Source organism: Crocodylus porosus, unplaced genomic scaffold (assembly GCF_001723895.1).
Source record: "Crocodylus porosus isolate Cpor-Errol unplaced genomic scaffold, CroPor_comp1, whole genome shotgun sequence".
NCBI classification, from domain to species: Eukaryota; Metazoa; Chordata; order Crocodylia; family Crocodylidae; genus Crocodylus; species Crocodylus porosus.
Window position 1 is genome coordinate 15308402 of NW_017728886.1, and position 12403 is coordinate 15320804.

General features: G+C 46.6%; 1 protein-coding gene across 1 annotated transcript in view; it reads right to left on the bottom strand.

Annotated features, from left to right (window-relative positions):
- Positions 1 to 1195, bottom strand: part of LMBR1 (limb development membrane protein 1) — a 105410-nt gene extending 104215 nt beyond the window's left edge. Inside the window, exon 1 of the mRNA XM_019530552.1 lies at positions 934 to 1195. Coding sequence (XP_019386097.1) covers positions 934 to 996 — 63 coding nt within the window. The 5' untranslated portion in view covers positions 997 to 1195. The remainder of the gene's footprint in view (positions 1 to 933) is intronic.
- Between the last annotated feature and the right edge of the window lie 11208 nt (positions 1196 to 12403).

The following is a 12403-nucleotide window of genomic DNA, read 5'->3' on the forward strand; positions in this document are numbered from 1 at the left end:
CAGGAACAATGGTCACAAGCTGGCAGAGGGTAGGTTTAGGTTAGATATCAGGAGGCGCTACTTCACGGCCAGGGCGGCTAGGATCTGGAACCAACTTCCAAGAGAAGTGGTGCTGGCTCCTACCCTGGGGGTAAGAGGTTAGATGAACATCTTGCTGGGGTTGTTTGACCCCAGTACTGTTTCCTGCCATGGCAGGGGGTCGGACTAAATGATCTGCTCGGGTCCCTTCTGACCTTAGAAACTATGAAACGCTGAAGAAGGCGGGACAGATGGACCCCTTTGCAGACTAACTAGGGTACTAGGCTTATTTTAGTCTAAAGAGAAGATGGAGGGGGAATTTAATAGCAGCCTTCAGCTACCTGAATGTGGGGTTCGAAAGAAGATGGAGCTGGACTGTTCTCAGTGGTGGCAGATGACAGAACAAGGAGCAACAGTCTCAAGTTACAGCCAGGGGGGTTTAGATTGGATATTAAGACAAACTCTCTCACTAGGAGGGTGATGAAGCACTGGAGCAGGTTACCCAGAGGGGCTGTGTGATCTCCATCCTTGAGATTTTCAACACCAACTCCTTAGCTGGGATGAGATAGTGGGGGCTGGTCGTGCTGGGAGCAGGGTTGTGGACTAGACGCCCCCGGGGCTCCCTTCCAAACCCAACTTCCCATGGATTCTGACAACCAAGGTCCACGAGGGAGCCCGGGGCTGCGTGGGCTGAAGCTCGCTGCTGTGGGTGCGGCGTGGGAAGCAGAAGGGAGAGAAACAAGGATAGAGACACAGCGGGTAAGACAGCGCGAGGAGCGGACGGCCGCGAAAGCGCCAGGCCAGAGCGACAGGCACCCGGGGCTCCGGGGAGGGGCCTGGGCAGGGCCAGCGGGGGCCAGCCAAGGCCGGGCCTGCCGGGGGGCGGCAGCGGGTGACGCGGGCAACGGGACGCACCGTGTACTCGCGCACTTGGCTGTGGAAGTTCTGCTCGCGGATGGTCACCTCGTCCGCGTCCATCCTTCATAGTCCCGCAGCTCCCGCCCGCAATGGCGGCCGCCGCGCCCACTCCTGCTCCGGCCGGGAGAGCATGGCCAGCCGCTGCGGGGGAGGCAGACCCGGAGCCCGCCCGCTCGCCGGCTTGGCGCGTCTGTCACCGTGCGGCGCGGCCGCGGGAGGGCCGGGCCCGGCCTCTCAACTGCGTCACGGCGTGGCCCGCACTGCGCAGGCGCTGCCGCCGAGGGGCGGGGCAGTGGCGGGACCGCCCCGCGCAGAGGGCCGCGGACCAATGGGGGTGGGGGCGAAGGCACCGCCCCTGGGAGCGGGGCTCGCTGACGGGCGGGATCACACGGAAGGGGCGGGGCTAAGGGAGGGCGGGAGATAAAGAGATGGGAAGGAAAGAAAGCAGCGGTGAGAGTAACAAGCTTTCTGAGGGAGAGGGGTAGGAAGCAGCTGGGGAGGGTGAGATCCGTCTCGAGCAAGCGGCAGCAAGTTCAAAGAGCAAAGGAAGGGAAAGGAAAAATAAAGGGAAGGGCAGAGGCTTGACTTCATACCTCTGCTGATGTCCATCCCTATCTAGGGCTTACTGCAGCCGAGGGGAAAACTCATTTCTGTCCGATCAGCTGAGCTCTTGCACTCCTCTGTCTCACTCACAAATGCTGAACCCAGGGTTCAATTTCAGAGGGTTCCCCCTTTTGCACAAAGCAGTGTGACTGGTGAAAGCAAGACATCCTGATGCACTTAGGTTAATGGATAGTATCCTAAAGGTAGAAGAACCTTCAAGCTGCTCTGCATTGTATCAAGGACCGTGGTGGCTCCTGCCAGCCAAAGCTTTTTGAAGAGTACAAAGATGGTTTAAAAGCCTTTTTTAGCCCATCTACCTTGAAGTTGTACCAAGTACAGCTCAGCTAGTCCAGAGGGCTTATCCATCATTAACCTGGTCTCATATTTTTACACAGAAACTAGCAAGAATACAATTTAATCTACATGTGGTAAAAGTTGAAGTTGGGGATTTGAAGGTGATTGAACGATGAGTTTTATATCAAGCAAGGGATTTTGTTGTGGAACAAAGGACTTAAGAGTGCAGCTGAATAGTGTCATACGAATTAAGGGTTTTCTTAAATGGTGATTTTCTTGGTTTCTAATTTGTTAACACATTTGTTCTAGAGCATCCTTCCTACTCAGTTTGAAACATTTTTGTTCACATGGTTATATCACTATAATACAGTGTTTGTTACCATGTGTAATAGTTCAAAGAGTGCCTACAAAAATACATTTCCTGCCCCAGGGACTAATAACCAGGAATCCTGGTCTTCTCTGATTAAAAAAAAAAATCCCCAATTTTTGGTTTAAAAAAGTAACCCCAAATCCACATTTTTCCCAGACTAAAATGAAACAACACTACATATCTGTCTATATATTAGTGGTGTTTCATTTAAATCTTGGAAAAAATTAGATTTAGGGTTACTTTTTTAATCTGAAAATTGGGAAAAAATTTTTATTAGAGAAAACCATGATCCCTGCTAATAACTAAGCAACCAAACATAATGCTCAGGATGACAGTTCAGACAGATGAATGCAAAGATATCAATGAGAATAAGAGGACTTAATGGGTACATTTTAATTAAACATGGGTGTGTACCCCAAAGAGTCTCTATTAACACTTTGCTTTAAGTATAAATAGAACCTGTTCCATCTCTTTTTTTGTTCATGGGGGTGTATGGATACATGATCATGCCCATTTGTGATGACAGTCCTGATCACATACAATGCTTCTCCCCCGACAATCAGTCTGTTCTAACAGTATGGCAATTTTCTTATTGAAAGCTGTTATTGTTTTCAGCTTAAAGCTCAGGCCTTGCACTTCAGTGGTGTCTGGATGTCTGTTGAGACTTCATTAAAATAATACCTGGGTACTTACAGCAAAATGTAGGGACTTTGATTACGGGACCCCCACCACAAAACACCGAACACATTTACTTTCGATGATGCTGTAACTTTAAGAGCTTTAAAGCATTTAAAGTTACAGTGTGATCAATAACTTCTGTAAGCACCCTAAATTATAACTTATATCAGCATTTCCCAACTGTCAAGGCCATCAATCATTAACAAGCATGCCACAGGATCTTAGTGGGGTGTGGCTCCCGGTGGCGCATGGCTCCAGCCAGTGCTGCCACCACGGCCCCACACCACCACCCATCCCCGCCACTCTGTATCCAGCCGCACACTCTCCACTGCTCCATATCCGGCCAGTGTGCCATGAGATGGAAAAGGCCATGTAAGTATGCCATGGCATCAAAAAGGTTGGGAAATGCTGGCTTATAATCACTAAATACAGCACTGAGCGCTTTGTAGTTTACAATCTCTATACAATGAGTACTCCTGAAATCAAAATAAATTCAGACTGGGGAGGCAAAGGGCTCCAGGAAAAGGTTAAAAGAAGGCTTCTAACCAACTGGAGAGTGTTGGTTTATATTGTCTCTGCCAAAGGCAAGAGAGAAGTAGTCTGTTTTCCCTTTTCCCCCTTCACCAGAAGCTCTGCCACTACTTCATGTTGTGATTCAATGATGAGTCTCATTCCTAAGTGATAAGTCTGCTATATGTACTACTCACTTGACATTTGCAGCTAGCACACTAGCAATCAGCAATTAATAATTTTCACTAATGCTTAGATCAGTCTGGGCTTCTGTGCAGTCACATGTAGGGTGGACTGGAGCAGCCAGCATACTATACAAAATAGCTGCTCATCATATTTATGTTGAAGAATGCGAGAGGAAACCACAGTTTTTACAATGTGTTATGAGATCTTAAGTGTTTACAGAGAACAGATAAGATATTGAAACCTGAGATCATATCAAAAACTCCTATAGATTTGGTTTAGCTTACAAGTTAGGTTGGATCTGACCTGTCTGAGATTTTCACTTGCGGCTGTAAGGATTTTAGATCGTCAGATCTGATGGTTATACCCATTAATCTTCTCCAAAATAGAAAAACAAGAAAGACAAAAGAAAAACAAATAACTCCAATACCATTGTATCCATGGTAAAAATGAAATGTAGATCAGTTTAAAAAAATACTAGAACAACTTTTAGGAAGGCTGGATGTTGCCTCTCTACTGTTTTTGATTTGCCATTATTGAATATATTGTAAAAAATGGTCTCTTTCAGGGTTGTGCTGAAATTTATAACATGCTTTCTGAAACAGTAAAATGTTTTTCAGGGACATTTCTGATTTCCAAAGCACGCGGTGATTTTTTTTTCTCTTTACCATCAGTAGTGCTATCTGCTGAAAGCCATCATTATATAAATTGAGTATGACACCTTCCCTAATGTGCAGCACAGAAAGTGATTTTAGGAAGTGGTAGCAATGTGAATCACATTGAAAATACATTGAAAAACATCTGTAATTTATAGATATGATATTAGTGTAATACTATGAATTTCACAGAGTTAGCAGTTCTGGGAAGCCCTCATTTTGCACAAGTCTAATTTCTTTGCCATAAAATTTGTTCAGCATAGCAGCTTGATATTCATGGAAGATTTAATCTGCACACAAATTCTATTACATATTTCACCAGTCCAGTTCTTAAACCCAGTTCCAAGTTATCATTGCTTTTTGTTAAGTCTGTGTCTTGTCTGCATAATATGTTCTCAGACCTTGTAATGGGGACCCTACCCATCACTGAAGGGAAGAGAAGGAACTGATAATTGCGGAGGGCCCTTTAATAAAACGTCTGCCCACCCCAGGTACAGCCAGCACAGTGCAGCCAGTGCTTGACAAGCCTGGGGCAGAAATGGTGGGTCAGATGACCTAGAGACAGGTTAGAAGCTTTATAAAACTAGGACTGTGAGTGAGGCCTGCGAGGAGATGGACCTAACTGGTCAAGGAGGAAAGACTCCAGACTGCAGGGAAGTGCAAGGAAGCCCCTGCACTACTGGGCAACAGAGATAAGCATTTTCCTTGTGTGTTATATCTTGTTGCCAGGGTGTGATGTTGACACAGGGTTACGGAAACATTTTGTTTGGGAGCAGATACTCATATTTTTTGTTTGTGTTGAAGCTGAACCAGAGGATGTGATTGTGGTTGAAGGGGAAGAGGAAGCCACCGAGAAGGGTGCTAGGGCTAAACCCTTCAAAACAGGGTAGCAAAGCAGTGCAGCTGTCAGCTAAAGGACTGGCGTGAGACAGAAAAGATTGAGGGCACAAGCCCAGAGCCCGCAAAGAGCAGCACCAGAGCCAAGGGATCCAGAGCCTGTGAAGAGCGAGACTGGGGCCAAGAGACTCCGAGCCCATGAAGAGCGAGGCAGGAGCTGGGGCTTGGGAGCCTAGGGTCCTGGGATAGAGGGGCCCAGCCAGAGTAAAGTGAACCAAGGCCAAGGCACCTCAGCCCAGACAAGAGCTTAAGACCTCCTGCCCTGTAAAGACAGCCTCTCTGTCCAATTATAACACCAAGGCATGGCAGAAGAAACAGGGTGGGGCCCGGAGAGGCCAGAAGGGGTGAGCAAGGCTGGATCCAGGTGGCTGCTAGGGAATGATTTTTCCACGCCAAGGCTGGATGCATTATAGACCCCTCCATCAGTCTTTGCAGGTTGTTCCTCATCTCCAGAACCACTAAAGGCAAAGCACATCTCTGCTAAGAGCCTGGGTTCGGGACCATAAAGAATTCTCCAGAATTCTCTGCCCCCAAATAGTAGACTCCACATCTCCTTTTAGATAAAAGTTTTCACAGATTTTTTTTAAGACTTTTAATTAAAATATTTCCTGCAACCTTTCTGATATCAACCTGTCTAAAATGGTTATAACTCACTTATTATTCAGTAGTGTTGCCAGCTCTCGCAAATTAATCATGGGTCACCTGCCAGAATAGGTCATGCAGTGACAATAGAAGCTTTTCTGGTTTCCGTGGTTTTCCAGATTTGTTGGACAGAACTCTGTGCAAGAGTCTGCAAGGATGAGAACACAGATTGCTCCTGCCACCAAGATAAGCCCTAGCGTCATGACTCTAATAACAGAAATAATCCTAGAACAGCGGCAGGGGAAATTTGAGAAAGCTGCTGCCTTCCCAGCAGCAGTACCTCCCACCATAACTGAAGTTGTCCTTTGTATTAAACTCCAAAATAATTGCTTCCCTGGCAGCTCCCTTCTCTGCTTCCCAATGCCTTGGCACATCTTCTGTGTCATGAACCAGCCACACCACTTTCCAGGGTAGCAGGTTACAGAAAAGTGGGTAAATTCGAAGTCATGCTGGATCTCACCCAGTGGAGAAGTGTAGACAATAAGTAATAGGAAATGGGTGACATGTCTCCTGTCTGGTGACGAGTGATGAAAGAGTAAGTGAGCACCCAGTGGGACATTGCACTTGTGTGCATTAAAGGTTGCCATTTTAGCCTGAAATTATTTCACGTGTACCAGCAAAGGAACAGAGAGAAGTTAAAAAGACTATTTGAGGTTTTAAGCAAGGTATCTCAGACTCAGCTTCCAACATTAAGCACAAATTCGAGGCCTAAGTTCTTAGGTGCTTATGCTTTTAGGACAGAGAAGGTAGGGTCAACTGGCTCATCAAGACATACTTAGTTCTAAGAAAATGAAGTCCAGGTTGGATAGCCTTTCAATCCATCACTTAACAGGCTGGAAGCTAGAGATGAATCTATTTTTACCCAAGTCCATTTGGAAAACAAGGAGGCCTACTTTGTGAGGAAGCATCACTCAAAAGTGGAAGCTGTCTTTCCCCTCATCCCGGACCTGGTCTAAAGGACTTATTTTATGGCTTTTCCCACCTCAGCCACTAAGTGTGAAAATAGTAAAAAAGATTGTAAAGAAATAGACCACAGTGAGGCTAATCACCTTTTTGCTAACCTTACACTCCTAGTTATCAGACATGATTTAGGTGTAACTAGAACTTCCCACTAAACCCACAACACATACAAACCTAGCACTGTTAGGTATGCAAACATGATTTCACAAGGTAAACCCAGAGATTTCAAATACGAATCCATTATGTCAAAAGCATTCTGCAGCAGAAGCCATATTACTGTAGTCTGAAGTCAGGAAGAAGGCAGGGTATATCTGAACTTGTTGCATTCTTTCTAAATTCTCTGCAACAGAAGAATTGCTCTATTACTTTTCTGTAGTCAAAAAAGGAGTGAAAACTAAGACCTGACATTCTCCAGGGGATGCCTTGATTCTAACAAGGTGTGCCTTAAGTCTGGCAAAATAGGGCTAGAGACTTCTCTTAAACAAATACCCAGTATTGATTAGCCTTTAAAAGGGGAAGCTGAGGGAAAAGAACTACAGAATTCCAAAATATTTATTACCATTTTATACATTGAACCTTTTTTCCAAGATCAGATTAATCTTAAAAATGTGTCAGCATCCCGAATCCTATGGAAGATTTAATTGTGTATATATAATTATCTAAACAGAAGGACAGATCTTTCATTTGTGTATCTAGGACTAGTCACATACTTAATGTTGTGTCTACTAAAGAAGGTTGAAATAATTAAAATAGGAAGGCTCCCCATTTCCATATTCTTCAAAGTAGCCCTTTAAATTTCTCTTTTAATTCTAGATGAAAGTAGTATTTAGTTATATAGATCATGTCTTATATTTTACACAGTCTTCTACAATAAATAGGGAACTACTTGCAAAATCACTGCGACTATTCATAAGCTTAAATTCATCATATGCATAGGTGTTCATGGAGTTGGGCCTAATCCTGAGCTCTGAGTCCAATCCAGAAAGATGCTAAGAAGTTACAGGAATTTGGCGTTCTCAGTAGCTTACAACTGGTATCCAACACCATATCCATATATAATCAAACTCTAATTATAGAAGAAAAAAAGCAAATGGAAAGGCTTAAATTTATATTATATCATAATTTAGATATTTTACACTACCCTAATTATTCACATTAAGATTATTTATAGGGTGATCATTTCAAAGTGTCATATTTTCTGGACTAAATCTCTAGCAGTAATTGCATTTTAACAGGGAAAGACAGATCAATCAATCTTGGTCTAGATTCAACTCCTATGTTTGTAACTGGCATTTCATATCAGTGCCTATCATCCTTCTTTCTGCTTTTTGGTATGTGAAAGTCATGTAATTCTGAGGTTCATATTTACAGCCTGAGTCATTCCATTGTGCCAGTCTGCAGGCTACAACTTTGTAGCTAAATACTACAAGAGACCATAAAACCATGAGATCTTTCTGGAAGAAGGAAGGAAAAAGATTACGCTGGCATAAGAAAAAATGGACATAAGCTGGCTATGAATAAATTTAGGTTGGAAACTGTACAGTTTTATCTAAAACAGTGTTCATCAACCTGTTTGCCCAGTAGGCTGGGCAATGCCCAGTAGGTCCATGGGCTGGATCCGGGCAGTGGTCTCAATCCAGTACATGGGGCAGGCCCCATCCAGCTGTGTGGAGGGGGGTTCAGGAGCAGCCCAGCCCCAACTTGGCTGTCAGTAGTAGGTGTTATAGGGCGTTGGCCCCTTCTTGATTGGTGCCTTGGTCCCAAGCAATGTCAGGGTGAGATCCGGATATGGCACCACTGAGATGGTTTGGGTGCTGCTCCTACTCGTCTGCCATGTCTTTGATGTTCATTGTTCTTTTTCCTGGGAGGCAGTTCCCTGTAGGTGGCCTGAGGAGCTCTCAACCCCAGGTTTCTTTGTGGGGCTCCAACCTCCTTTTAACCCCACCCTCACCACATCCATGGCTGGGGTGGACTCTGCTCACTGCAGGTCTTACACTGAGATGATCCTGTCTCATCTACACTGCCCACCTCCACAGGTCAGGTCATCTTGGCCGTCACTCCTCCCAAGGCTGTCCTTCATCTTTGGACTGCGACCTGGGCAACTAAACATGCCCCAGTCTGGGGTTAACTGTAACTCAGAAGAAAACTGAACATAAGAGGTCAGTGTCCGCTGATGGGCACCTGGGATCTTGTCTCCCAGAGGCCTTCGGTCTTGCCAAGGACTCCACTGTCCCTCTCTGCCTAGTACACATTTGGAAGGGTCGGCCACCCTGTGCCAGGCCCCTGCTGGCCCTCTCGGGCAGGCCCCCCCTTGGGTCCATGTCCCTTCCCCCTTTGAGTCTGCCTGACATGAGGCTAGGCTGTTTGGGTCCCACCACCCGGTGTTGCCTGGGTCTCCTACACTGGGCTCCATGGTCTCCCACACCTCCCTCCTGGGCTGCCTGAGGGTGTGGGTGGCCCCCCGCCTCCCCTCCCTGGCGCAGTACCTGGGTGTTCTGTCGGGGTCATGGCCCATCTCCTGGGCATCCTGGGAGACTGCTCCCCTCCAGCAGAGCTCCCCGGCATCCTCCTGCTCCTGGGGTTTGAGCTCCCTGTCTCGCCTGCCGGTGTTCTCCGGCAGACACTAAGCCTCCTCCCCCTGCATCCAGGGCTTGTGCTCCCCAGCTCTGCAGCTGGCATCTCCCCACTGGTGTTCCTCCCTAGTGCTGGCTCAGCTGTGTTCCTGGCTGCCTTTCTGAGCAGTGTGTGCGTCTCTAAGGCCACACCCCTGGCAGCTGCTGTTTCGCAGGCTCAGGAAGCTCCAGAACTGCTGAGCCTGTGTCGGCCTCTCTACCCAGCTACTGTTTATCTTCACCCCTGCAGTGAATACTAGGGGTCATCAGGAAGGGCCCTGGGGCAAGCTAGCGGGGCTTTTGCCTCCCCTCTCACACTGGCCCATGGAGTAAGGGGGCTTGACCCAGCCCTGTGAGGAGGGAATGTGGCATAGCCCACACCTGATCCAGCTGTGGGGGGGGTCAAGAGGTAGGGGAGAAGGGAGCATGGCCTTTCCCTGATCCAGCTGCAGGGCGGGGATGCAGCCCAGCCGCAATCTAGCCACTGTGCAGGTTTGGGGTTCAGAAATTTGGCAGGGGGAAGATGGTCATATTAACTGCCACCATTCCCTTGCTGCCAAATCTCCTGACCTGTGGGGATCCCCGTGAGCCAGATGCAATGGCTCTGTGGGCCACATTTGGCCAATAGGCCAGAGGTTGAGCACCCATGATGGAGAACATTCCACAGGTCTACTCTTAAATGGCTTTCTGCCATGGCTTTTAGGAAAGGACATACCTGAAGCCGTTATTTGCTGTGTTGTGATGCAGTCATGGAGATTGCCACATAAGGCTCTTCAAAGTTGCCACATCAGTCAGAGTTGTCACTAATACAGCAGCAAAGATGCTGCTCCTCTGGGTTTTTATTTCTGTCAGAATGGGAATGGAACCCAACCAGCTCGCAATTCTGGGGTCCAAAGCAACATCAAGAGTATGCATCCTCCCTGAGGGTTGACACCTGCTATAGTTTCATGTTATCCAGAGATGTAAGGAAAGTGGGAAACCAGATAATCCTGAGCTTAGAGCAGTGTTTCCCAACCAGTATGCTGCAGCACAAAAGTGTGCCATCAGAAATGAACAGGTGTGCTGCAGAATTTTGCCATGGCAACAAGCTACAATAGGTAGGAAGATGGGGATGCCTTAACAGGTGTGCCACAGAAAAAAATGTATTAATGTAAGTATGACTTGGGCTGGAAAGGGTTGGGAAACACTGGGTTAGAGAATAGGGGTCAAGAAGTTGAGAGCCTGGGCAAGGCTACTGAGGTTTGCAGGAAAAAGAGATGCTTGCACAAAAAGGTGGAAGTTTCCCCTTGTAAAGTGCAGTTATAGCCAAACATGTTCTGTGGTAATATAAAAGTGTCATAATGGAGTTGCAAAGAGACAGGAAAGGAGTGGCATGGGACTGACACGCTGCACACTCATAAACCCTAACATACAGTCAGGGAGCAGTAAGCATTACCAGAAGTTGGGGCTGCTGAAGAGTATATAGGCAGACCTGGTGCAGGTGCTTGCTTGGTCTGGAAGCCAGAGTGTGCAAACGTGATGTAAAGCTGCCTTTCCCTCACCCATCTTGGCAGCACTTTCTGTGCAGCACCTCTCAGGACACAAAACATAGAACATACCCACAGATGTTAAAAGGGGACCAAGAGGTTAGGAACTAGGTAAGAGGAGGAATCGTGTGATAGGTAGCTTACAGTGAAGATGTAGTTATCTTTTGTACAGGCATATCAACCAGCGTTTGAGAAGGCAGATGGCCAGGCAACCTGGCACTTGCTAGTGAAAGCTCTGAAAAGGTCTTCAGGAGCAAAAAAGATTTATATGAAAAGAGATAAATTTACTTATGTAAACTTCAAATAGTCAACATTTTGATTAATACCTTGAAGGCTTGGGACCAGATCTGCATGGTTTTAGCTCACATAAAATATAAGCACATTGCCCCAGGGGGATAATTCAAATAGATAAAGTTAGGTACCTAAGATTCCCTACACAGTGAATGAAGAGAGTTAAGGTGCCCTTAAACTATACAAGGGGCCCTTAAACTGAGCAGAGGGACATTCAAAGCTAGGCAACAGGAAACACTGAATTTCCTATTGCCTAGTTGAGTTTCCAGGAGTGTGGCTGGCCTGCTCTTCCTTAGAGTTTATATTCCTGACTCAGGGCTGCATATGAAGATCTCTTGAGGGCTGCATAATATTCAGTCTCTCCGTTCTCTTGAGAGCCAGAGCACCCACCAGGTATAGTAGTGCCAACTTGCATAGTAGTCTAGAACATTCATGCAGGATATGAGAAATGTGGGTCAATATGAGGGAATTCAAACTCATAGCCCACACCCTGCAAGGCAGTGCCTTGAACAACGGACTACAGAATAGGCTGGGGGAGGGCACCCTCCAAGACTTCTGTTGAAGATGCTGAATCACTTGGTAGCCAACAATATAAGAGGAATAGGGCCAGCAAGAGAGCAAGCAAGAGCCCAATGATAGTGGCACTGTCCTGTGAAAAGGAAGTCCTAGGTTCCAGACCCTACTGCTGACATTATTTCTGTGTTTATCTAATGACTCTAGTGAAAAATGCATAAACAGTCAAGGGAACAAAAAAGAGGGACCATGACTGGTATAGCAAGACTGGCTTTCCTTTTGGATACATGATTCCCAAGCAGTGAAGTGACTAGGGCAGGGTGACAGAGGCAACCTGATGTAAATATGGCAGGGGGACTGGGTGCCTACAGGCGCAGGGGAAAAAAACCCAGTTTTTGCCACAGCCATGCAATTGGGAGTGTGGTGGCAGCAACAACCAGAAGTTGCCATTACCCCTGGCACATGCTCCCTTTTCTATACTCCCTGCAACCCCCTGACTCTTGCATTCTTGACTGCCCATTGACCCAACCTCAATAGGATGGGTGAAGAGTAATTTTTCATAGACAGGTGGTTAGGGCAGTCTCTTTGAAAGTTGAATGTATGGGTCTGAATCTTCTCAGATTGAAGAAGGCCTAGAATCCAGATCTCTCACTTTCTGGGTAGTGCTCTAACCAGCTGGCAAAGGCAATCAACACTCCCCCTCTGGGGACCTAGGTACCTTCCCAGCCCCAA